A 23,673-nucleotide genomic window follows, 5' to 3' on the forward strand; every position below is an offset into this window, starting at 1 on the left:
GCAACTCATCAAGGAGCTGAGCTGCAGAGAGATAAAACTTGCTGTACGTAGGCACTGCATGTAATTAAGAGTGTGCATAAGTTTCACAGTGCATTCTGCATAATTACAGCCCTGCCTGGCACCGCTGCCAGTGCGAGCATGAACACACACGCACACACATAATGTATGCACAATATTGTGCATATGGACTTGGGAAAAGGCAGGGAACAGGGAAAGTTGCTGGCTGTTGTTTTAAGAGCTGACTCTGCCATTTCTAAGGTTAAGTTTGTGTTTTTTTGCTACTCATTACCATTCTTTAACTGTTACAATTTATATCAGCATATAATGTTAAATAATTACAGGGAGCGGAGCTCACTCTAGCGAGGATATAAATGCGCTGTGGGATTCTACAGATTTAAACAAATAACACTCACAGCAGGGGGTGAGCAGATGAATTAGCATTAATATCCTGCCTGGGAGATCCCAGTGCAGTGTTATGGCTTAAATACAGATCTTTTCTGTAACAGTCAATATGACAGCTACCAGCAATACAGCCCGGCACATCCAGCAGTCAATATAGAGCTGCGGCTGAAAGAATGCCCTCGTAACAATCCATACAGCAGCCAGTTAAAATAAATAACTTCCCTTTAACAGTCTATATCGCAGCCAACTGCATTAAAACCTTCCCTTTTAAGGTCTATACAATAGTCAGCTAAATGGAAAAATTGGCATCCTTCTTGGCAGCTCCAGAGGAAAGTCAGGCACCGAACGGGCGAGAGGCTGAACTCTCCTCTCGTCTCTTGGGGGAGAGGAGGGTCCCTCCACATCATGCTGGGGAATCCTGCTCGGCTCTACCACAGGAAGGACAATTTAAGCCTCCAAAGCCATCACTTCACTATCTTTCACAAGCAATTATATTCACTTTAAAAAAAAATAAAGATCAAAACCTATTTCTTTCCCGACTGGAGTAAGGAATCAGGCAGAGCACAGCTGTCCAGCAGTAGCCAGCACACTGATCCATATTTCCTCAGAGTAGAGGCAATGTGCCTTTTCCAGCACTTTTACCACTGGAGAGATGCCCCATCTCAGGCTAAAAGCAGAACCCGGACTTGAACCCTCTGTTTTAAATCAGTAGCTGCTTTTTCACTCTCTAACAAGAAGCAACAGGCTGAGGTAGGCTGGGAATCTGCCTCCCTTGGACCAGAGCACAGCACTTCATTGTGCAACAGCAGTTGCAACAGAGCAGAATATAAATCACACCAGAAATGGTTACAAAGCACCCAAATTCTGAGAAATGAACTGGAGGAAAATCCATGACCACAATGAATTCTGTCACCAGGTCCCTACGTACACTTTTCCATCTCGGGTCCCATCCTGTTCCCACGTACACAGAGTTTATGCTGGTGCCCCTCTGTTCTGCTGGGAGGGAGTAGCTGTAAATTCTCACTGCGAATTAACTGACCTGCAAAACAAACCTGCAGAACTTCAACAAATTACAACAACACTTCTGGAGGCAAATTAGAAAGTAAAACACACCAAAAAAATCTCATAAAGCACTTAATACTGAGCTTAGAGTTTACAAACTGCTGTACAAGCAGTAATAAATCTCTAGAAAATTAAATGTGTAGATATTTTCATATTTTCCATACTGCTACGGGATTTTACTGATAGGGAATTCTGTCATTAAAATAATACATTTGCTAGCTTCTTATAAAAGAAAGGAGATAGATGACAATTTTGTTAGAAATTGAAATGATAAAGCAGGAATGGCATTTATTCTTTAAAACTCCACAAATTAAAAACATCTGCCTGCTTTCTTTTTAAGAAACCTGTCCCTTTGGGTATATATTAAAAAACATAAACATAAACCAGGGGCCTACAATCCCACCAGATGTTTGGCACCTGGAGCCTTTTCAAGTAATTGATCGAGAAAATAAATATTTTTTCAGGTAACAGGAAAAAATTATCTCTAAAATCTTTCACACTGTCTATGTTTTAATTTCTTTTACCCCAGATTCTAAGGGAAGGCTGCAGCTACAAACACATTCCAGCTTATAGCCTCCCAAATTAAAAATAAATACACACCACCCCTGCTCCAGAAGTCATGGTTTGAAGCTTTGAGCATATTTTGCAAAATGACAGTTATTAAAAACAACAAACATGCATCACTGTGAGTCATCTGGTTTCCAACTTCTGAGTCAAAAGGGGCTGATTCCACACAAACTGAAACCTGGCTCTGCGACGAGTCGCATGTTTAACGATTGGTATCTCTGCACCACAGCTTCAGAACAGGATGTGGAAGGAGAGAATGAAGAGGAGATGGGAGAAAGGGGAGGGGAGGGGAAGGGAAAAAACACTTTTTACTGGTCCCAGTGTCACTGCAAATAAAGACCATGTCAAGATTTAAACCATAATAATGGAAAGGCTATAAGGTCCCTGCTATAATGTTTCCTCTGATATTCCCTTTCATAAATGCTCTCTTTATGCTGCATGCTTTGCAATAATACATGTAATGTTTGTGAGCCAGCCCCGCTGGGGAGGCTGCAGCATATGAAGCCTCACAGAACACACATTAGGAGCCAGGCAGTTCATTTACCAGTTCCCCAACTTCAGCTCTCCCATCTTCTTCAGGAGAATGCCACAAACCTGAGGAGACAAGTCACCTAAAGCAACCTCCAAATCTGCTTAGCTGGGAACAGATCTGTGTGTCCCAACACACGGACAAATAACTGCCTCTTCCTCCAATGCAACACCTTTCTGGGTGAGATTAAAAGCCTCTTCCCAGATCCTTCAAGTACAAGCAAGAACCCTGAACTCTTTACAGGGATCAGGGATCCATGGCTTCCCAAGCTCCCTCTTGGCAGAGACAAGGAAGAACCCTTTCACTGCAGGGAGCTCAGCTCTGCCTTCCCACAAGGAATGGCCTTCAGCAGCCTGAGGCACCTGCACACCTGGCAAGGGAAGCACAGGGAACACCAGCACCTCCAAAAGAATTCAGACTGGAACCCCACGAGCTGCCAGTCCTGAATTTCCCAGCTGACCTGACACCACTGCTCTGAGGCCTATGGGGTGCTTGGCAGCTGAGCACTGGACTGGAAACCGAGTCCATCTCTATGGAATTGTGGCAACCTGATGTTGAAAAAGGGGGTTTCAAAAATCCAGTGTTCAGGGGGGGCAGGGGCAGGCTCGTCTCAGCCCTGCCTGTGATTCTCAATCACTGCACAGAAAGTATTTATATCCTGTTGGCAGCATGTGCAACCAACGCGACTCCCCGTGTCAGAGCTGTCAATTATGGGCTTGACTTATGAGGAAAGATTAAATGAGCTAAATATGTAGAGCTTGGCTGAGAGACCGGGGTGGGGGTGGGGGGAAGGAGAAATGATGTGATAACTGTCTGCAAACATCTGAAGGGTGCAGATGCTTAAGGAGGAAAGGAATCACTTAGGGTGGCACACAAAACAAACAGGAGAGGAAAGCTGGAGGGGAGACACAGGAGATTCTCACTGTATGGCAGGGAAGCTCCATTCCAGCAAGAGGTCCTCTGCTGTGGGACTGTATCCCATGGAACACCATCATTCAGGCCATTCAGATGCTTGACAAAACACCAGGAACATTGATAGCAGAGGAAAATCCTGCTCTGACCAGGAGATGAAAGAGATAAGTGGGACATTTTGGGAGAGTGGCTGATGATGTGAAGCTCTCTCTTGCTTCTCTCCAGCTGTAAAATCACTTTGCTACAAAGCCATGCATATTTGCAGTGTTACTTTTCCAGAAAGGCAACCCCAAGTAGCAGTGGTGTGTTATGGGATCCCAGCTGGGAAGAGGACATGGTCTGTACAGTGGTAACAAGAAGAGCTATGTAAAAGTGCACACAACACCAAAACAAACAAAAACTCTCCAGAACTATGAAGCTGTTTACATCTACAATGTACGTGACACATGGAGAAATACAAGAAACATGAAATGCAGGGAAAGTCCCTTCTCCAGTAAGTTGGTTCTGAAGGTGCTGGCATCAGAGGTTTCTAAGGGATGTTTTCTGTTCATCAAGTTTAGCTTATTCTTCCAAGCTGCTGAATAAGCCATTCTGCCTTTTGTGCCTCTGCTGCCTCACTTTTTAATGGGATGAACATATCTGAGGCACAACAAAGATGCCACAGACATTGCAAATGTTTTCTTTTGGCATGATCTCCCAGGTAAAAAGCAAGAGGAAGCCAAGAAGTGAAGAACAGTTATCCCAGGTAGGCAGTTCTAATCCTGTAAGGATCACGAGCTGTCAGTAATTGCAGTAACAATGACACAGGCAGCACCTGGGCAGAAGGAGTCCAACTGCTCAGTGGTATTAGAGGAATTAACAATCTCTAGCAACATTTTTCAGAGCAGGAATTTAATAATGTGGAGTCAAGAGGTACTTCTAAGAACAAGTTCCTGCACAAAGTTATTTCAAGAAGCTAAAAAAGCCATCAGCCACTCCTGTGAAGTTCTTCAGCTGATCCCTCCTCTCCCCAGGCTGAGAGAACTGTGGGCAATTGCTGCCCTCTACAAGCTGCTCTGCACATAGCACAGCTCATGGAGCTGGAATGATGCCTTTATCCCTCCTTGATCCTGAAACCAATTCTTTTCAAGGGGAAAATATCAAGTATCAAGTATTTCCTAACTGTATGCCAGTGTGTTTTTCCAGAGTCTCAAAGCACTGTAACTTCCATTTTACCTTCAGTGAGAGATGTGGAATCTCTGGGAAGTCAAACCATACCTAACACCAAGAAGATTCTGACCTAACTCCCTGTACTTGAATTTCCTTGTGTGTTTTGTAAAGAACTTACAGTACTGCAACTACTATAAAGCAAAGTCTTCTGACCAGAAATGTTTGTTTGGAATTGCTTTCAGAGCTCCTCTCTGCACAAACACACAGAAAAGATTATAAACTACTGACTCACCTCCCTGTCAGTGACACAGGACTGTCCCTGTCCTGGTTGTGCCACCTCACCCACTGCTCTGAAGTGTCATTTAACCAGAACATTTTGTACAGGCTCATGGGGTCTTCACCTGCTTTGGCCTGTGACTACTGCAAGTTTCTAGCTCTCATGAATTAATATGTAATGCTACAGCACCAATTATATCCCAAACTATTATGGTCCACCCTCTTTTAAAACTGGGATTTAAAGGAATTCCAAACAAACTTTCCCACTGACCTCAAATGGGAAATTTAACTTGGTATGACAGTGTTTCTTTAACTGTGCTCAGTAAGTAAATTTGCATCTGTGCACTTTGCACATATTAATATATTTGTCTAAATCAAAAGAGTAAAGGGAATTGACAGATTAAGTGAGTGCACTTTGCACGAACGACAGAGGAAGTCAATGAACACCCAGAAGAAAGAGAGAAAAACGGACAAAAAACCAATAATCTCGAACTTCTCAGAAGGTCAAACACGAGAGAGCCCTGCTCAGTAAATCACAGAGCTCTCTGCAGCAAACCCAGGGTCGCTGTGCCAGGCAGTCACACACCTCTGGCTCCCTGCTCGTGGCCCAGTAAACCCAAACCCCGCACTGCAATGACCCTGCACGGCCTGATGGAATTATTGTCCAGCCCTGGGAACCCCCAGCAGCACATCCAGGACTCCCCAAACCAAGTGCAGCAGCATCACACGCGAGGTTCCTGCCTGGCCCGAGGTCACCCAGCTCCTGGTCTCTCCTCCTCTCCTGCTGACAGTAAATTATCCTGACTAATGTTTCACTGGGGGCTGTAAGTTAGTTGCCTACTGACTCTGGCTGTCTGGAAATCCCCTCTGGATAGATTTACTTTTAGAGAATCGTTCAGTGCAGCCACCACTGCGAACAAACCCACTGTGGCAGATGGAAAATTTGTACAGTAAACAGGTATAAATCCTGTCTCCAACAATAGAGGGTGGGGGAAAAGGAAAGCAGGAGCGTGATGGGGAGTGTCCCTCCAGCACACTCCAGTCCCTCACATCATTTCTGGAAACAAAAGTTCTTCCAAAAAAGAAAAAAAAAAAAAAAAAAAAAAAAAAATCACAATTTTCTACAAATCTGGACTAGAACCTCTGACCTTCAAAACAAAGGATAAGGATATTACAAGGTATTCCTTAAGTAAGAATGTGTTCTGAAAACAAAGTAGGAGTTTTTCAGTGAAAATACCATTCCTGTCTTCATTTCAAACAACAATTTCAGGCAAAGAAAAACTGCAAAGAATTCACACATAACTCGTGTTCTGTAGGGTTTGATAGGGCAGAAAGAGCATCTCCTACTTCATAAGAAGAAGGATGTGGATTCTCAATTTGCCCAAAGATTATTTTTTTTTTCATAAAAAGCAGATTCTGAGTACTCTTAACGAACATGAGCCCTGACAAGCTCCCTCAAATCTCATGGCACAACTCTGTAGCCTCTCCTCCTTCCCACTCATGGTTTTGTTCACTTTGTTAAAGACAATGCTGTTGTTAGTGTTGGGCTCCATCAACTTCTAATTACACCAGCTAAAAGTAGTCAAAATCTCAATTGCAAAGCTCCTTCCTCAGAAAGCTAAATGAAATTCTCTGTACTCACAGCCTACTTGAGAGGAAGCTTAACAGAACAGACAAGGTGTAAAACGAGACAACAAAACAGAAAGGATCTAATAATTCTACTGTCTGTCACTCAGTGCAGTGTACTTTACTGATGTTTGCACAAAAAGGGTGTTAAAAGTATTCTGGCCATTATCATGACCCTTAAATATTTGAAAATCAGTTTAACAAAGGGTGGGGAAAAGCCACAAGGGCTCCAGCACATTCCAACAAACTCCACACTAATTGCTAGAGAGGCAGCAGTAATTCTTGCTACCTTGTACCCTTCAACAGCCTGTAAAAAAGGGAATAAAATGTCCATATTTCAGAGCTAACTGCTTTCATCTGCAGCAAGAAACAGAAACAGCACATGCTAAAAAAAAAGACGTTAAATTATCCTACAGAAGAAAATACCCTGCTCCTCATATCATGATCCAGGGATTCTGCAACTTAGTGAGCAACTAAGAGAGTTTTATATTTACAAACAGTACTGTTATACTTACAAGTAGTACTTCTTCCAGCAAGGGAATGAGTATGTTTTGTGTCAGGGGAAAAAACACCCAAACAAAGAAGCAGCATGTGGAAAGGCCTCTGTTTCCTTAGGTTATCCCTATGACTCAAGCTCCTGTTGGAGGCTCTCACAGGTACAACCTGCAGAGCCGCAATTTGGGCTGCAGCAGATTCAGCAGAAAGCAAACAGCAAACATATTCAAGCTCTTGAAAACACCTCAAAAGCAGCACAGGCTGGTTAGAAAGCTACAAGACTCTGCTCGGGAGAGACAAAACAAGCTAAAAAGATTACTTAATTACACTAAGGAGAGATATTAGAAACAAAGGGGAAAGAAGGGAAACCAAGATTCCAGAAGAAAAAGAGATTCTCCAACGGTTTAACCTCACTGAAAGGGGGTTTGTCCTGTGTGGTTACATCCTTTGCACATCCCAGGACTTTGCTTTGAGTGGCTGTAAAAAGACAAACCTATTCCAATGCCACAAGTGTTCAGAGCTTATCAGAGGTGGCTGCTCCGAGCAGCCGGGGATGATAAGCCGGACTCAAGGAGAAGCTGATCCCGCGCTGACGGTGACAAAGGTGGCTGTAAACAGCAGCCGAGCGAGATGCTGACGCTCCGGGAACACAAGGTTACACTGCCCACCCTGGAGCCACACGGCAGATTTTAATGGGCCAAGACCGACAGCCGGGAAATGAGTGTCCGCTCTGCCGCAGGAATTACAGCCCGGCCCAGCCCCCGCTGCCGGGGCTCCCACACCGCGACCTCTCTGCAGGGAGTGCTCTTCAGCTGGCACGGGTTGTTGGGAGGACACTGGAGAACTCAGGGATTAATGGAGTCCCTTGTCTCCTTTTGGTGGTTCAAAACATCACAAGTGGGTGGGACAAAAGCAGTTTGGGATGTGACAGGGGTTTGTGGGGCTGAGTTTGTAGGGCTGAGCTCTGAAGGCCATAACGAGGTATCCTGGAAGACCCAAATGCAGGGCACAGTATGATGTGTCACTGTCTGCTACAGGACCCTGTAGAATGCTGAAATCCTTGTGCAAACAACCAGGAATCATGGCTTCTCCTGGGTTCCTCCTGAGAGGAGTCCAGAGTAGGCAGCAGACAGTGCCCCTGAGCACAGAGCAGAAGGTATTTAGCACCTTGCAGGATACAGTGTCCATTGGAATCAGGAATACAGTACAAACCCAGCTGTACTCCATAACAACTGCTGATACAGTGCAAGGTGGTTTAATCCTACTGCTTTCTCACCCTTGTGTGCTTTATGTTCCAAACAGGTCTCAGCCCTGTCACCAATCAAGCCAAAACAGGTGAGGGGGTGCAGAGCAGAATTTGGCCACGAGGCTCTTTTCTCCCTCCTCTGGATTCTGCAACTGCTTCACACCAAACCTGAAGCCCGGGATGATATCCCTGAGCACGTGGATTCCCCACACAGCCCCTTTGCTGGATTCCTGCCACAGTCTGCTCCAGGGCTTCCATAAACACTTTTATGACAGGGCACCATGTGCCTACAGGTCTGTTTTATGGACCAACATGTCCTGGGTGTGTGGAGGGCACTGAGCACAGTCCTGGCTACAGGGAAGCCCCAGCAGGGTGGTGGAAGTCAGGTCATCTGGCTCACAGAGCTGCACTGCTCATTTAATAAGGCGTCCACAGAGGAGCAGCTGGAAGCAATAATCACTTCTAAACAAATGTGACAAAGACTATGAGAGTTTATTATTTAAAAAAAAAACCCAATTAATGAAAAAATAAGGAGGAAACCTCAACCTTTCAAAGGGCTCTAATTAGCTCAAGTGTAAGACTCACCATGGTGAGAGTAAAGTTTATGCTGGAGTTCTTTGAGTGTACAAATAATTTTATGTAGTAGGAATATCCACCCAAACAGAAAGACACACAACTGCTTTGTGCTTCCTCTGAGCAATTCTGCAGTCACATATACAGTAAGAAATTAATGAAATCAAAGGTAATGGTAGAACCTGCTCTGAGAAAGAACAAACTGTTGATCAGCACAGGTTGTGATGATCTGCTGCCTGCTATGACCTTCCCAAGGGAGGATGGGGGGATAACCAAACCCCCCAAGAGCAAACCACCAAATCCATCACAAGGCACACGGTGTCAATAACAGCTCCAGGGAATCTCACAGACAGACATCCATGCAATTAAGGGATGGCACAGTGTTACCAGACAGAGAGATTGTCACTGCAGAGCTTCACAGCCCTTTCATTTTACTGACCCTTCCCAGTTCACAACCTTTGCTCACATCTTTCTCCTTTAAAAACCATCTCCTGGGGTCCCCAGGTAAGAGTTACATGGTAAAAATACTTTGATGTGGCCAGTGCCATGAGTATTTCAGTGTTCTCCCTGCAAGCCCCTTGTATTCACCGTGATCAACAAATGAAAAGCCAGAGAAGAAACTCAGTTAGAGATTTATATATTTAGGACCATAACATTGGCTAAGAATTTTGGCAGGGTTTTGACTGAGTTATAGGTGGCTAAAGAAGAAGGAAAGAAAGAAAAACAAGGTTGTAAAAAACAACGTACTGCAGCTCCAGGACTAGTGGCTCAATTCCCACTCTGCGTCACCATAAAAGAGCAAACAAAACAGGGTTCTCTTAGTTATCATCATACACAAAAAATCCCAGAGCCCTTTCCAAAATGCTTCTGGAGTAAAAACATTGGATCACATGCACTGCCAGCTAACAAACACTTCTAAGCTCATTCCGAGTGCCTCTGAATATAAAGACAGTGTGAATGAGGTCTCCGAGCAGCAGAGGGGTTTTTATTAGACAATAGCACTAAGAATTCAGTTTAAATTATGCTGCCCAGGGCTTTCTTCAAACTCTTTCCTAAATAAGCACTGAACAAGAGCACCCAGGACAGGCAGTCTGTGCTCAAGGCCAGCAGGGTGGCCCAGCTGAGCCGTGTCCAACCCCAGCAGATGGGAGGTGACGGCTTTGGCTCACAACTCAGAGAACAGCAAGGCCACCTACAGCACTTTACACCTTTTCCACAAAGCACCAGCTCCTCAGAAAAGCAAAACAACGGATGAAAAAAGATGCAGCAAAGAGAACAACTCATGTGTATTATGTTATCATAAGGAAATCCCATGTTGCCTCTTGAGGGACTCACCAGCGGCTCCCGAGACGCGGCGTTTTCAGCGGCAGGGCAGGAGCCAGCCTGGAACACAAACACAACAGTGAGCTCACATTGCCACCCCATGGACACCCTCAGAAACACTCCCTGTGAGCAGGAGTTAGGGGGACACACTGGTCTCTGCTACCAGCAGCAGTTCTGTGAAGGACTGAAGATTAAGAGGTCAGAAGCATAGGAAAAAAATGCTAATTCCACAGTCCCCATTTAAAACAAGAGAATTCACAGAATCTGCAGAACTCAAATGAGGGAGCCAGCAGTGAGAGCCAGGGAGACTCCTGAGATGGCATGAAAGCAGTGATCACCCAAACCCAAATTCTGAAATACCTCTCCCGTTTCCATGATCCACTAATGCACCCTTTGTTTTCTGCACTATTCTTATAAAGACTTCAAAACAACCACGATTTAACTAAGCCTCACAAACTGTCACAGTACCAGGGCCATCCCTGTTTCCCACACATAATTAAGAGATGAAGTTTTAGGGCTGAACACTTTACCTTGCACGCCAGGACAAGTGGTGAACAGGAGGAAAGAGGAACCATTTGATTAAAGCAGGACAGGCAGCCAAAGACTGGACTAGACTTGAAGCTCCAGAGCTTCCACTCTCCAGGCTCACCTGCAGTTTTGCTTGTATTCACTCACTTCTCAGGAACAGGCACAGCACTTCCCACAGCCCCATGTTTTACAGAACTCCTCCCTGGGCTTCTCTTCGTTGCCAGTAAAGCCCAGCAGTTTGATATCTGTGTAACTCGAATGTATCAGCTCTCACAAGGTAGAGACACTTCAGTTTTACCATAAAATAAATTTATCTTGGTCAACAAACTGCTTTCAAACAGGATCCACCTGATGTTAGGATGGTCTAAGCCATGTTGCCTCCACCTGAGGTGTTTTATCTTAGCAGAGGTGACACACAGTTGTGACCTCAATGGTGAAAAAATGCACTTTGATTGGTAATGAAGACAACTTTTGAGGCCCAGTTAGAGAAAAGGGAACCCATTCATTAAGTTCAGCATCAAGGTCCTTAAGTGACCTTTTGTTCTCCGACTCTATTCATTACTTTTATTCAATATACCAAACCTTCAAAGTATTTCACGTTTGGGTTTCTTTCCCATCTACAAAATACAGCAAAAAAAAAAATATATATATAAACCCAAGTTTTTACCACAAGAGGGTGCCAGAAACTCAAATATCCTGCAACTCCTCTGCTCCAAGACAAGGATCATCACCAGGGCCCAGCCAGACCTCACAGCTGGGCAGGGATTCCCTGGGATCACTGGACATAACCACTGCAAACATCAGCTTCAACACCACCCTGCAGTCACACAGTGAGAGTGAGAAAAGGGCACTTCTCCCTGTCACTGGCTTTACATGCACAGAACATCTGCTTTCAAATCTGTTTCAGCTGGATCAAAGAAAAATGAACAGCCTCAAGATCCATCCACTCCTCCAAAAATACGGAAAATGTGAGAATCAACACAAGAATATGGCTTCCATGATTTATTAGTAAGGTAACTGAACATGTTTAGGTCGTGGATAAATTTATTTGGTGTGTGTGCTGTTTTATTCCTTCAACCAAATCCCAAGACTAACACAGGTATCTTGCTATGGCCAATACTCTAAAATATTGGGGCCTGATTCACAGCACACTCAGTCAGAGAAAAGATTCTCCTCAAATTCAGTGAGCACAGGGTCAGAACTGCTTAGGAGAAGAAGAGCAGCACAGATAAAATCTGTCTTGAACAATTCAGAAAAGTACCTATAACTGTTGACGACTATTTCCATGGAATTGTTCCATCAAGCCACTTACATTAAGTGCTGAGTTTTCTAAGAATATATGTATTGTGCTCTTCTGTAGCAAGCTTCAAGGAAAAATCAAAGCATTTGAACTACTTAAGCTGACTGCAAAGAGAAAAACTACAGATGTGTGGTGCAAACAGTAAAGGCACAATGGAAGAGAGAAAGAAACCACCCCTGAATGCATATCCTCAGAAAATCCCCACAGCATCCTAAGGACTAGAGCTCCCATGTCCTGCCTTAAAGAGCTGCTCTAGTATTTATGGACTGTCACCCCACACAGAATTTGGCCAACCTGGGAAATTCCCCAAAGAAGGATCCGAAACAAAGTCCAGGCTGCTGTGAGAAAACATGTGAAAATTATATTGACAGGAAGAGTCTTGATCCCCAAGACAAACACTCACCAGTTCTGCCACGTGCTGGTTCATTCCCTGGTGGCACCTACAGGACAAGTTGGATCATTTATGGTCCTTGGACTGCATTGTCCAAAGCTACCAACACTTAAAGTGAGATCTGCATTTCCCTTCCAGCCAGATTTCCAAGCACAAGGCAAAGGAACCAGTGTTGTAAGGCAGGGAACTGTCACCCTCTGGAACATGGTAGCTCTGGGACAAGTCAGGGAAGAGCCCATCCTTTCCAGCCTGTGTTTAATGAAAACAAGGGACATCCCAGTCCAGGGACCATTTACCCTCACCAGGAAAACCATTCTTTCAGGCACAGAATCCAGAGCTGAACAGCCAAGAGCTACAGCCAAGTGGGGAGGAAAATTCACCTGTACACTGACTAACAATGCAACTGGGGAATTAAGTCTCTGGAGCAACAAATCAGCCATCTTCCAACACCCTTGAAATCTGCTTTAACTACTTCCTTACACAAAGAAAACACCCAGCTACATGGAAGACTCAACTCAGAGGGGGTATATGAAGCTTTAGAAAGAAGACAAGATTTGGTTCCCCACTAAACCATGAGAACTTCACCAAGAAATCAGTTATTCTGTTCACAGGCTACACCACCATCCTGCTGCTATAAAGAACTGTAACAGAGAGACAGGATCTTTTCTTCTGCTTATTTTTACTAAAGGCCCAAGGAAGATGATTTCTAAACAAAACAAAGTATTTTAAAAAGCCTGGTAGAAATCTTTATTGCCTTTAGAACATAATTCTATCTCTGTAAATGATTTCATTTGAGCTGCAACGCTCCCCCCGTCCCCACAGTGCTTGAGGCAATATATTAATTCACGAGAATGAGAAAATTAAACCAAGGAAAACAGATAATAAGCCATAAGACATCTGACACTCCCTTTCCAGCATCTAAACTAACTCGATTTGTAATAGAAAACATGATGGGACCCAAACATAAACAAGTTAAGCGAGGCAGTGCCACCACTCATGCTGAAAGCCTGGCAATAAATAAACGAACATCACCAGTGGCAGAAAGCAAATATTTTATTAGATTCTCTAAACATTTAGTGTGCAATGGGGACAACTTTCCACAGGCCTTGATAACCGTGTCAGAACTGCAAGGGTTGTGTAAGAGGAGTGGTGTTTACACTCTGAGAGACTGAGAGACTTTCACTAGTTTGTTTAGTTCCAAAATTGTCCCCTTGAGAATTCACCTACTGTGCTATGTGTGGTTCAGTCACACCCCCTTCTTCCTGCCAGAGCTACAAGATTCTCTCAAATCCCATCCAAGCCCACGGAGTTTGAGAGCACTGAGCAGTTCCCAGAGTTCTGGATGAGGGAAGTGCAGCAGTGGGAGATGGTGGTGGGGCCCTCTGTGCTCAGCAGGCACCCCCAGCACTCAGAGCAGCCCCCTTGCCCCTCCCAGGCACACGGGGAGGGAGGGAAGCTGCTGTAGGAACAGAGCTGCTCCTGGGGGCTGTGTGTGCAGGGGGCAGTGTCAGTGTGTGACCCTGCAGCTGAACTCCAGGGGTGCCCCCAGGCCTGAGGGAGGGCAGAGCCAGAGCTGTCCTTGGAACAAACTCTGCCACTGGTGAAGTCAGGCCAGGAGCCAAAGGGGGTGCAAGGAACTTGTTGTTGCCTGAGAATGCAGCATTCCTGCAAGAACTGGGACAGAATCCAGCAGGCAGTTATCCAGTTAACTGACCATTTTCACCCAGGGTGCCTCCAGATCCCCTCCCTCCTCAGAGGAGCCCACAGGGAGTGAGCTCTCAGTGGTGCACAGGTCTCTCTGCAGCCTGGCTGTTCTCCTCATCCCAAATTCTTCCTGACTTACAGAGCAGCACAGGCATTAACTCCACTTTACTCTGTACAGCCCATACCCGAAAAACTCTCCATGTTACACAACAGGTGGGAGTTACCATTCCCATTTTTCACTATGGACACAGTTCCAGGGGGCTGGAACTGGGTGATCTTTAAGGTCCTTTCTGACCCAAACCATTCCATGATCCTTCATGTCCTTAACTTTAAAACCTAGGGGGTTCTCTGGCTACATTTCTGAGGTCCATTAAAAAGCAAGACTTTTCCACTTGCAAACACCAAGCCTTTTCTTGAGCTACAGCAACACTAAATAAATGTTTGCTGAAAAAGGGTGCAAGGGGAGGATACAATATCTGAGCTCAAGAGAACCTCAGTGTTTCTCAGGCAACCACATCTGCCAGTTAACCAGATTTCTTCCTCAGCAAGTGCCAACCCTGCAGACTGCCCAAGTATTTTCAGGTCTCCTTACTCTGAAAGCATTCCCTGGAAGTGTGAGGGATGGACTGGAACACCTGCTCCTCACTCTGGGACTGATGACAGCACATGGGTGATGCAAAGCTGCCCAGCCTCCTGGGAGTTTGGTAACTTGGCCTTTCACAACCCAGACCTGTGCTAGTTACCCAAGAGCACAGACTTTATGTAATATTATTTCCATTTCAGTTTAGTTCAACAGTGTTCCCTACAAACTCAGCCCCCTCAGTCCAAAATGAAAGGATCAGCAGAGAAGTTCATGGTGAATTAGCCAAATCTGGGCAGATTTGAGAGACTGCACATAAAAGCGTGTCCCTGGCAGACTTTGCTCTACTTTCTCCCCTGTTGCTCAAACAGCCAGACAAGACCTTTCCCCTCCCTCCTGGGGGCACTAAAATGACTTTCCCAAATTCCCCTGGCACCACTTCTCAGGAGCCTGTTTGGGACTCAGGGGAGGTGAGAGAGCTCCAGGAGGTCACTGAATTTGAGGAGGGTTGAGTTTGCAATGGAATACAAGTGACCCTGGGCTATCAGCAACACAATAAGAGTGACAGGAACCTACACTAGGCACACCTACATCAAACCTATCCCATGGAATCAAGGCTGGAAAAGACCTTTAACAATATATACTGAATACTATTACATCACACTTTCCTTCTCCTCTCTGGTTGCTCCATTCATTTCATGCCCCAGTTTAAAAATACCTTACACTTCTAGTGTTTCGTGAGCACTCAAACCACTGCTCTTTGGCCCTCCCCGTTCAGTGTCTGACAGCACATCTGACAGCAGTTTCTTGCTGCTTTGCCCTTTCACGCTCCTGGCTCGAGGATCCTCCTCCCTCCCTCGCAGGTGCAAGGCAGGGGCAGTTTTTTGTCTGACTCCTCACAGACTCCCAGAACATTCCGACTTTGAAGGGGCCCACAAGGACCATCGAGTCCAACCCTCCCCCCTGCGCAGGGCTCCACCTCATTTCGTGCCCACCTGGCACACCGCGTCCTTTCTCCCCGGCCGTGTTTGCATTTATTTCTCCCTTTATTCACACGCTTTACGACTTTCACACCCACAGCCCCTCAATGCCACCGCGCCTGTGCCCAGGGCCCGGCCTGCTCCAGCCAGACCCACACAGCCCCCGCTCGCAGAGGGCAGGGATCCCCGGTGCAGAGGCCCCCGCGGTGCCGGGGGGTGTCGGACCCCTCGAAGCCCCCCGGAGCCCCCCCAGCGCCCCCGCCGGCCCGGCCCCTCGACTCCCCCTCACCTGCCCCGGCTCCTCCGCTCGCCTCCGCCGCCGCCATCTTCCCAGCGTGCCCAACCACCCCTGAAAAGCGCGCCGATTGCAGCGCCCTTCCCTCCGCAGCAGGCGAGCCGAGCTCCGCCGGCGGCATCGCTGCGCCCACCGCGGCGGCATCCGCAAGCGGTGCCGTGAGCTGCCGTGAGCTGCCCGGAGCGCCGGTCTCAGGCCCGGCAGGCGGGCCGGTGTCCCTGCCCTTTCGGCAGGAGCGCCTTCCCTGCCTGCAGAAGCACGCCCGGCGCCAGGCGATGCGGCCCGGCTAGAAGCGCTGCTTGGGCGCCCGCGGACGGGCCGAGCAGCACGCGTGGCCGCGTGCCTGCCTCGGAGTGCGGACAAAAAGGTTGAGCCCGGCGCGTCCCGGACAAGGTGCGGGGGGCCAGTGGGAGCCCCGGGGATCCCGACCCCCCGCGATATGCTGGTGCTGAAAGCCCCCGGGGCTCCGGGGGCGCCTTCGCCAGCCGGAGGATGCGAGGGAGGTGGGAACGAGCATCGCGGAAGCGCTTCCACTGCCCCGCGGCCGGCCCGCTGCCTGTGCCGAGGTTTGCACCGGGAAACAGCCGCTGTCCGGCAGTGAGGACCAGGGGAAATGGCCTTAAACTGACGCTGGGGAGATTCGGATTAGAGATTAGGAAAACACTGGGTGGTCAGGCATTGGAGTGGGTTGCCCAGGGAGGTGGTGGAGTCGCCATCGCTGGGGGTGTTCAGGACGTGTCTGGATCTGGCGCCGGGTGATGGTTTGGGGGTTACAGTGGCAGTGCTGGGTGATGGTTGGACTGGATGATCCTAAAGGTCTCTTCCAACCTTGATGATTCCATGATTCTCTGATTCTAATATTAACTTCTGGAGGGAGGCACATGTGTTTGTGCTAAAAAAGAGCTGATGTGCAGATCTGTGAGGAGACAGGTCTGGGCTCCAGCCTCAGTCACCGAGACTTGCCTGTGCCTTGTGCTGGAGGTTATTAAAGGGCAGTGCTGTGTCACTTTTGTCATTTAATTAAGTTTTTTTTTCTGTTGTGCAGCTTGTGGTGTTCTGGCCATTGACAAGGCCAGGGAGCCCATCACCTTGGTGCTGGCAGAAGATGGGACCATTGTGGATGATGAGGATTACTTCTTGTGTTTGCCCCCTAACACCAAGTTTGTGGCACTGGCCAAGGATGAGAAATGGTCTGGCAAAAGCTTAGGTAGGCTGTGGGTGAGGGAGCACGGGAGGGGAGGGTGTCTGGAATACACCTGGTGACATTAGGCTGTCTCAGGTGGATCAGGAGTGACCCAGGGAGCTGATGACTCTTGTGTCAGACAGTGGAACATCCTGGCTCTCGGGGGCTGCGGATGAAGTGGACAGTGCTGCGGAGAAGTGGAAGCAGCTGGCCAGGCAGCTGAAGGGTGACCTGTCCAATATCATCCTGATGTCTGAAGAAGACCTCCAGGTACAGTGGGGAAACCCCCAATCCCTGTCCTTGGCTCTGCCCATCATCCATTCATCTCAGGAGAGAACAGAATTAGTAAACAAGATCTCGGGCTTAATTCAGCTGCTGCTGTTTGGCTGTTGGTACCAGAGTCAAATCTCTCATGTAGGGGAAACACTCAAGTGTCTGAGCAAGGTGCTCTTAACCCTGACTGTCCCTGGATGCCTTTTGGCTTCTGGTAAAGAATGGTGGCTTCACAAGAAACCTTGTGGGACATGCTGGGTTTCAGGAGGGCTGGTCCCTACTGCATTCAGGGCCATGGAATGAGCTGCTCAGCACGGGCATTGTTTTCAGGTGCTGATTGATGTGCCACGTTCAGACCTGGCAGAAGAACTTGCCCAAAGTGAAAGCAAAACCCAGGTGCTGCAGGACACCCTGCAGCAGGTGCTGGACAGAAGAGAAGAGGAGCGTCAGTCAAAGCAGCTCCTGGAGCTCTACCTGGAGGCCTTGAAAACTGAAGACAGTGTCTTAAGCAAAGCAGCAGGTAGGGAGCACTGGGATGCTGGAGGAGTTTCCCAGAGATGCCTGAAATAGTTGGTGGAATAAATAAGGTGGAGTGAAGGACTGGAGTGAGTCATTTGCTCAGCAGCTGTTAGTGGGGTTGATGCAAGAGCTGGTTTAGTGTGTGTGGTGTGAGAATTCTCTGACCAGGTGAGAGAATTCTCACAATGCCTGAAAGTAGAATACTGGGAGAAAAGCTTAAATCACATAGGCATTATGGCTTTCTTAACTTAGAGGGTACATGTAGATAAGATGCATATTTTCTTAATCTCACAACCATCAAAGCAGTCCAGGCCACTTTTCCTGTCCTATGTTTGTCAGGGGCTATATTGACTCTGCTCCCTTTCAGAACCTCAGGCTGCACCAAGGAAGGAGATGGATGTGGTTGACACAGGTACCAGCAGCACAGGCATTCCAGCCAAAACAGCCCTCAGTGACCAGATCCTTGCTGCTCTGAGGGAGAAACCTGCTCCAGAGCTCTGCTTGGACAGTCAGGACCTAGAGGTGGGTGAGAACAACACAATTGTATCCAGGGAAATCTCTCCCTCTGGAGAGAGAGGCTGTAGGGGAAGCTGTCCTTGCTCCTGGAGGCTCTGATGTCAGTGGATCTGTCTCAGCATGGTGACATTGAATCTGTTTCTCTCCCTCAGTACCTCTACCCCCTGCTTGCAGCCCCTCTGTGTCAGCCAGCTGATGCTGTTTCACGTACTCCAAAAAGCCACAAAATACTCTTGGGTTTGGTCTCTGACAAATCATAGTCAGCTGTCTTACCAGCAGGGTGGTTTTTTGTATGCAGAAGCATCTAGCTATACTTCTTGGTTATACATCCCAAATCAACAGCTCATTATTTTTGAAAACTATAAACAAACCCACAGCTGGGAAAGTCCAGCTAAACTGTAACCACTATAGAAAGGTGTTCTTCCAAGCTGTGACCTGGCTGCTGTTGCTTTTCCCTGCTGTGGAAACTAAGTAGCTGCTGTTTGTTCCCTTGAACATCCGAACAGAGCTTCAAGCTCTGAGTGTTGGCAGAACACTGGAAATCCAGTGGCCCATGGAATAGGTGATGAAAGCTGGGAACATCCTCAGTTCCAAAGTGCCAGTGCTAAACAGGTGCCTCATTCCTGCTGTTGTTCATGTGGGTGAGGGAGTCAGTGGAAAAGACTTAGAAATCTGCTTTCCTGCAGCTGGTGCTGAAGGAAGACAGAGCAGCCCTGGCCTCGGCTCTGGGGTGGGACAAGCAGAAGGCTGGAGCTCTGCAGGAAGCCTGTGACCAGGAGCTCTCCAAGCGCCTCCAGCAAGTGCAGACCCTGCACTCCCTGCGGAGCACGTCCAAGGGCAAGAAAACCCTGCCCTGGGGGGACTGGCCCAGCTCAAAGCGCAAAAAATAACAGTGCCCTGCTGCTGGCAGCTCAGCTCCTGCTTCTGCATTAGGATCCACACCAGCAAAGACACGTCCTGGGGGCCAGAGTTTGCTGGTCAAACTGTGCTCTGGCTATAGACAAGGGAAATCTGGACATTGTCCTAGGCTTAGACTCCTGGTGTGATTCAAATCATGTGTGACCAAAGGGATTTTGACTTTTTGCAGAATATTGGAACAATGGTATTGCTAAACACAGCATGTAAGGGTTCAGCTTTGCAAACCTGGTTGGGAGCCAGAAGCTTCCATCTGATGCTGGTGGCTGCAGCTCCTGAGGCCCTGGGCAGTTTGCTTACCTTGTCCCCCCACCATTTCCAGTGTAAAGGGTGGAAGATCTCTGAGACACTTTGAGGCACAGCTGTGAACAGGGCAGAGGGTTTAACCAGCTGCTGCCTGGCTCTGAGCTCCAGCCTGGGATCTAGGACCTTGAATTCTCACACTGATTTCATCAGTTAAAGTAAATTCAAAGTCCTTTCACTTCAGAGCTTTTTCTTGGGTGCTGTGTAAGAACTAACTGGTAAAACGCAGCAAAGATGGAAATAATTGCTTTGTAGGACTGTGTGACAGAAGACTTGTATTTGGCCTGCTGTGTTATTCTCCTAATCATGAGTGTAGCATCATGATGCTTTTGTATTAACTGGCTGATTTTTAAATTTGTTAAAGTCTTTTTTTCTGATATCAATAAAAGCTTTTTATCTTACTGTTGGGCTAGTTTTGATATTTCCACCAGCTGCTATAATTAATGTGCTGAATTCTTCTAAAAGAAATCTCATCCCTGAAAGTGGAACAGTCTGGGATGGGGGAAAGGGAGGGTATTGAAGAGCCATCATGTGAAATTTCCCCCCCAGAGATGGGGATTCATGATATTCCTGTGTTCTGCACTGCAGCACCTGATTTTATTTGATCAGTACTGGATAGTTGCAGCCTACAAAAGGTATGGGATTTTCCCTATCACTCCTGCTTAAAAGCTCAAATACAGAGCAAGAATGAAAGGCTGCACAAGAGCAGTGCTCTTTTTCCACTGTGTCATGTATAGCCAAGTGACTCAAATCTAGAAAGTGCACTCTTTTTTCAAACACAGAGCAAAGCTACACCTAGAACTTCTCAACTTCAATCAGTTCTGTCATGGAGAACCTTCTTTATCCTGGGGTGGTGTTTAATATATTAGCCTAACTAAAATGAGAAGCTGATGACTTTAAACTTGGTTTGGAGGAGTTGCCCTAAGCTGTATCCTGCAGGAAGGAAAAAGTGACTTCAAGGCAGAGTCTGTCTCATGAATCAAGGGCTGGGCAAGAGAAACAGTGTTCAAGTCTTTCCTCTCTTGCTGCATATTTTAGACTATCCTTGGCAAGCTAATTCTTGCTGGATCAAGTTGGCCCACACAGCAGCTTGAGCAGCCTCCTCATTTCCCTTGGCTATTTCTGTCTAATTACTGATGTCTTTAAATCTGCTTCTTTTGAATCAAATTATTTTTGAATTCTCTTTTACAGCTCTTTTGCACTCTGTAAGGCTCTGCCAGCCCGGCAGAGGGCAATGGGAGTCAGTGTCTGCCCACTGCTCCAGAGCCACAGTGCTGCCTGAAAATGGGAACTCCTGACAGTAAAGGTGATACCCCAGCAGTGTCACAGGGGGGAAGTGACACAAAACATGTTTAAACTGTCAAGGCAACAAGTAAAAGATATGGCTGTTAAAACAAAACCAAAATATTCAACATGCCTGAGCAAAAACATCTAAACTGGAAGCAAGGAGCAAGTCAAACAGTTACTGGAGAAATTAAGTAGCAGCACTGAGGGTGTTGCACATACTGAGTTATTATGGTTCAGTGAGAATGTTCTGCTTTAAACTCTTTATTTAAAGGAGTTTAATTTTAGTAACAGGTACTTTCTGTGAGCAATTAAGGCATTTTGGGCATAAGCTTTACTGAATTCTCACCGACCTTGCATTTTTGGAACAATAAAAATCCAACTCCTTGTGTTCACCTAAAAACCTAAAGATTCCTTACTGGTGTTAACCTGCAAGAGGAATCTTACAGAGGCTAATTCTGGTTTCTCTAGGATACTAAGAGAAGCTGACCTGAGACATTGCTTGAAAGGTAAATCATGACATGTTGGAATCTTCATTTTCAGTCACAGCTGCTTCTTTTTCCCCAGGAGTTCTCTCTCCCTTGGCTGCACTGGACTTCTTTTTCTTCTTCTCCTTTTGCTCCAAGTTACTTGATGCAAGCTCATCACTCTTCTGGGTGATATATTTTAGCTGAGAACAATAAACTAATTAGTTCTCTACTGAAGAACTTCATTTATTCACATGAAATCAGAGAGAAATATTGAAGAGAAAGTCATAGGGCAAATTCTTACTACAAGAAAGATGACAGACTCCAAAAAAATATTTACTCTGCCTTGTTAGGCAAGTTCGTGTTGCATATTTTGAATCACATATGAAAGGAAAAAATCTCCTCACATAAAATTAAAATCACTATTGGAAGCTTTCTTCTTCATGGTTCCATGTACAGGCATGTCACAACATCAGTGAGTTTAATCCACTGAACTTCACAGAGATCAGCACAAGAGAGAATGCAATGATTCCATGATCCCTGTGTTAATGTGAGGAGACTCAGCTCCTCAAGGCAGACTCAAACTATTCCTGGGCTACAACAAAGGACCACATCAGGAAAAGGCAAAGTGATTCCTTTCCAGGATTGATGATGCTGTGTCTGTATGGTGGGTTTTATTGCACTTCTGTACTTGGAACCTCAGCAACCCTCCTGCAACTCCTGAATTGCAATGAGATGTGTGTTCCCACAGTGAGGCAGTGTCATGAAGTAAGATGAAAATTTAAAAATCACTGGATTTGTGCCCACTCATCATCAGTAAGACAGTGAAATTGCCTAAACAACAGTCGCTTCCTCATCTATATCCTTCATTCAAATGCTCTTAGCTGGTTTAAGAATGTTGTGAGACAGAAAATACAGTGAATCTCACCAAAGAACTGCTCCTTCTAGCCAAAAGCTTCACATCTTCTGTATTGATTGTGCTTCGTTTTGCATGCCTGCATAAAATAAAAACACCCCTTAACATGTTTGCCAGCACTGTCTGTAAGAGGCCATAGAGCATCTCATTGAGAGCACTGAATTCAGGGACTAAAGGGGCTTAATATGCACCAAGCAAATCCCACCTGTCTGTCTTCCCTAACTATGCACAAAAAACTGTTTTAATCAAGCTTGTTTCTGTACATCTAAATTCCCACACTTTCTGTGTGAAAATATAGCAACCAGAACTTCAAGCACCACTGTCCTGTTCCCTCTTACCTGTCAGCAGGTCACTGTGTTGGGTTTTAACTAAAAACTCTCCTTTACCTCCTTGGAGAAACCAGCTTGGTTACCCCCAAACCATCCACTACCCCTGTGTATCAATGCATTTGATGATTATATACAGTTGTTAATCTAAACAATCACTTGTACCACATAAATGAGCTTCCAAGATCAGGAAGTACCTGCAGAGAATATCTATTTCCTAACTTCACGGCCACTATTTAAGCAGACAACAGAACACTTAAAACCTTGAATTACAAGACCTGTTTTAAAGATTACTTAGGAGCTAACACTAAAGAAGAAAGCCTTTGTAACAACCAGTGCCTACCTTGCAAACATTTCGAGGTCTCTTGCAAAGGTTTCTGGAGAAAACACAAAGATGACACATATTTTAAAATGCTGAGTGGAAAGAGATACATAATACACAACAGTTGTTACAAAGGTATTAAGTGCAGGTTATCCAAGTCAGTTAAGAGACGTGACCACAGCTGGTTATTTGGTGCCACTCTTGCACAGGCACGATATTTCCGCACACACTTACACGATTTTTTCAGGTCTGAAAAGCAGAAACGCTATTTCTTGTACTGTTGAAAACACAATGCAGGGGAATGCCCCAGTGACACCTAGTTCGGTGCTATTATTTTAAAGCCCCGAAAGCTATTTTAAAGCTATTTTAAAGCTATTGTTCAGCAGTGGCTCCTGAACCCAGGAGCTGTAACCCAAGTAACCCAGGTAGCATCAGGTAGCCCAGGTAACCCCAGGTAAGGTAACCCCAGGTAAGGTAACCCACGTAACCCCAGGTAACACCAGGCAACCCAGGCTGTACCGCACTGTCGGAAGGTGATCTCCGAGATGGCCGCGATGCTCTGTTTGCTGAACCGTATGTCCTTGTCCTCCTCCACCTCCTGGCACAGGCACCCGACCGTGTAGTGAACCGCCGCCTTCAGCCTCTGCAGGGACCAAGGCGGGGGCAGGCGGTGACACACCGGCTCCGCTCCAGGCCACCACAGCCGCCTGC

At 46.4% G+C, this 23,673-nt stretch overlaps 3 protein-coding genes across 3 annotated transcripts in view; 1 reads left to right on the forward strand and 2 right to left on the reverse strand.

Moving 5' to 3' along the window:
* Positions 1-16,082, reverse strand: part of PEX14 (peroxisomal biogenesis factor 14) — a 71,795-nt gene extending 55,713 nt beyond the window's left edge. Inside the window, exons 1-2 of the mRNA XM_029962396.1 lie at positions 15,933-16,082; positions 10,173-10,220 (exon numbers count right to left, since the gene is read on the reverse strand). Coding sequence (XP_029818256.1) covers positions 10,173-10,220; positions 15,933-16,082 — 198 coding nt within the window. The remainder of the gene's footprint in view (positions 1-10,172; positions 10,221-15,932) is intronic.
* Positions 16,083-16,377: 295 nt separating this feature from the next.
* Positions 16,378-20,045, forward strand: DFFA (DNA fragmentation factor subunit alpha). The gene is made up of 6 exons (XM_029962397.1): positions 16,378-16,441; positions 16,984-17,145; positions 17,261-17,391; positions 17,725-17,914; positions 18,281-18,435; positions 19,116-20,045. The coding sequence occupies exons 1-6, from the start codon at positions 16,378-16,380 to the stop codon at positions 19,317-19,319; spliced, it is 906 nt and encodes a 301-aa protein (XP_029818257.1). The 3' UTR covers positions 19,320-20,045.
* A 1,219-nt stretch (positions 20,046-21,264) lies between these two features.
* LOC103765461 (centromere protein S) overlaps positions 21,265-23,673 on the reverse strand; it is a 3,141-nt gene continuing 732 nt past the window's right edge. The window contains exons 3-6 of the mRNA XM_029962398.1: positions 23,482-23,669; positions 22,984-23,017; positions 22,327-22,393; positions 21,265-21,601 (exon numbers count right to left, since the gene is read on the reverse strand). Of these exons, the coding sequence (XP_029818258.1) occupies positions 21,446-21,601; positions 22,327-22,393; positions 22,984-23,017; positions 23,482-23,669 (445 nt within the window). The 3' untranslated portion in view covers positions 21,265-21,445. The remainder of the gene's footprint in view (positions 21,602-22,326; positions 22,394-22,983; positions 23,018-23,481; positions 23,670-23,673) is intronic.

This window comes from Manacus vitellinus, unplaced genomic scaffold, assembly GCF_001715985.3.
Source record: "Manacus vitellinus isolate BGI_N305 unplaced genomic scaffold, ASM171598v3 scaffold_46_pilon, whole genome shotgun sequence".
In the NCBI taxonomy this organism is placed as follows: domain Eukaryota; kingdom Metazoa; phylum Chordata; class Aves; order Passeriformes; family Pipridae; genus Manacus; species Manacus vitellinus.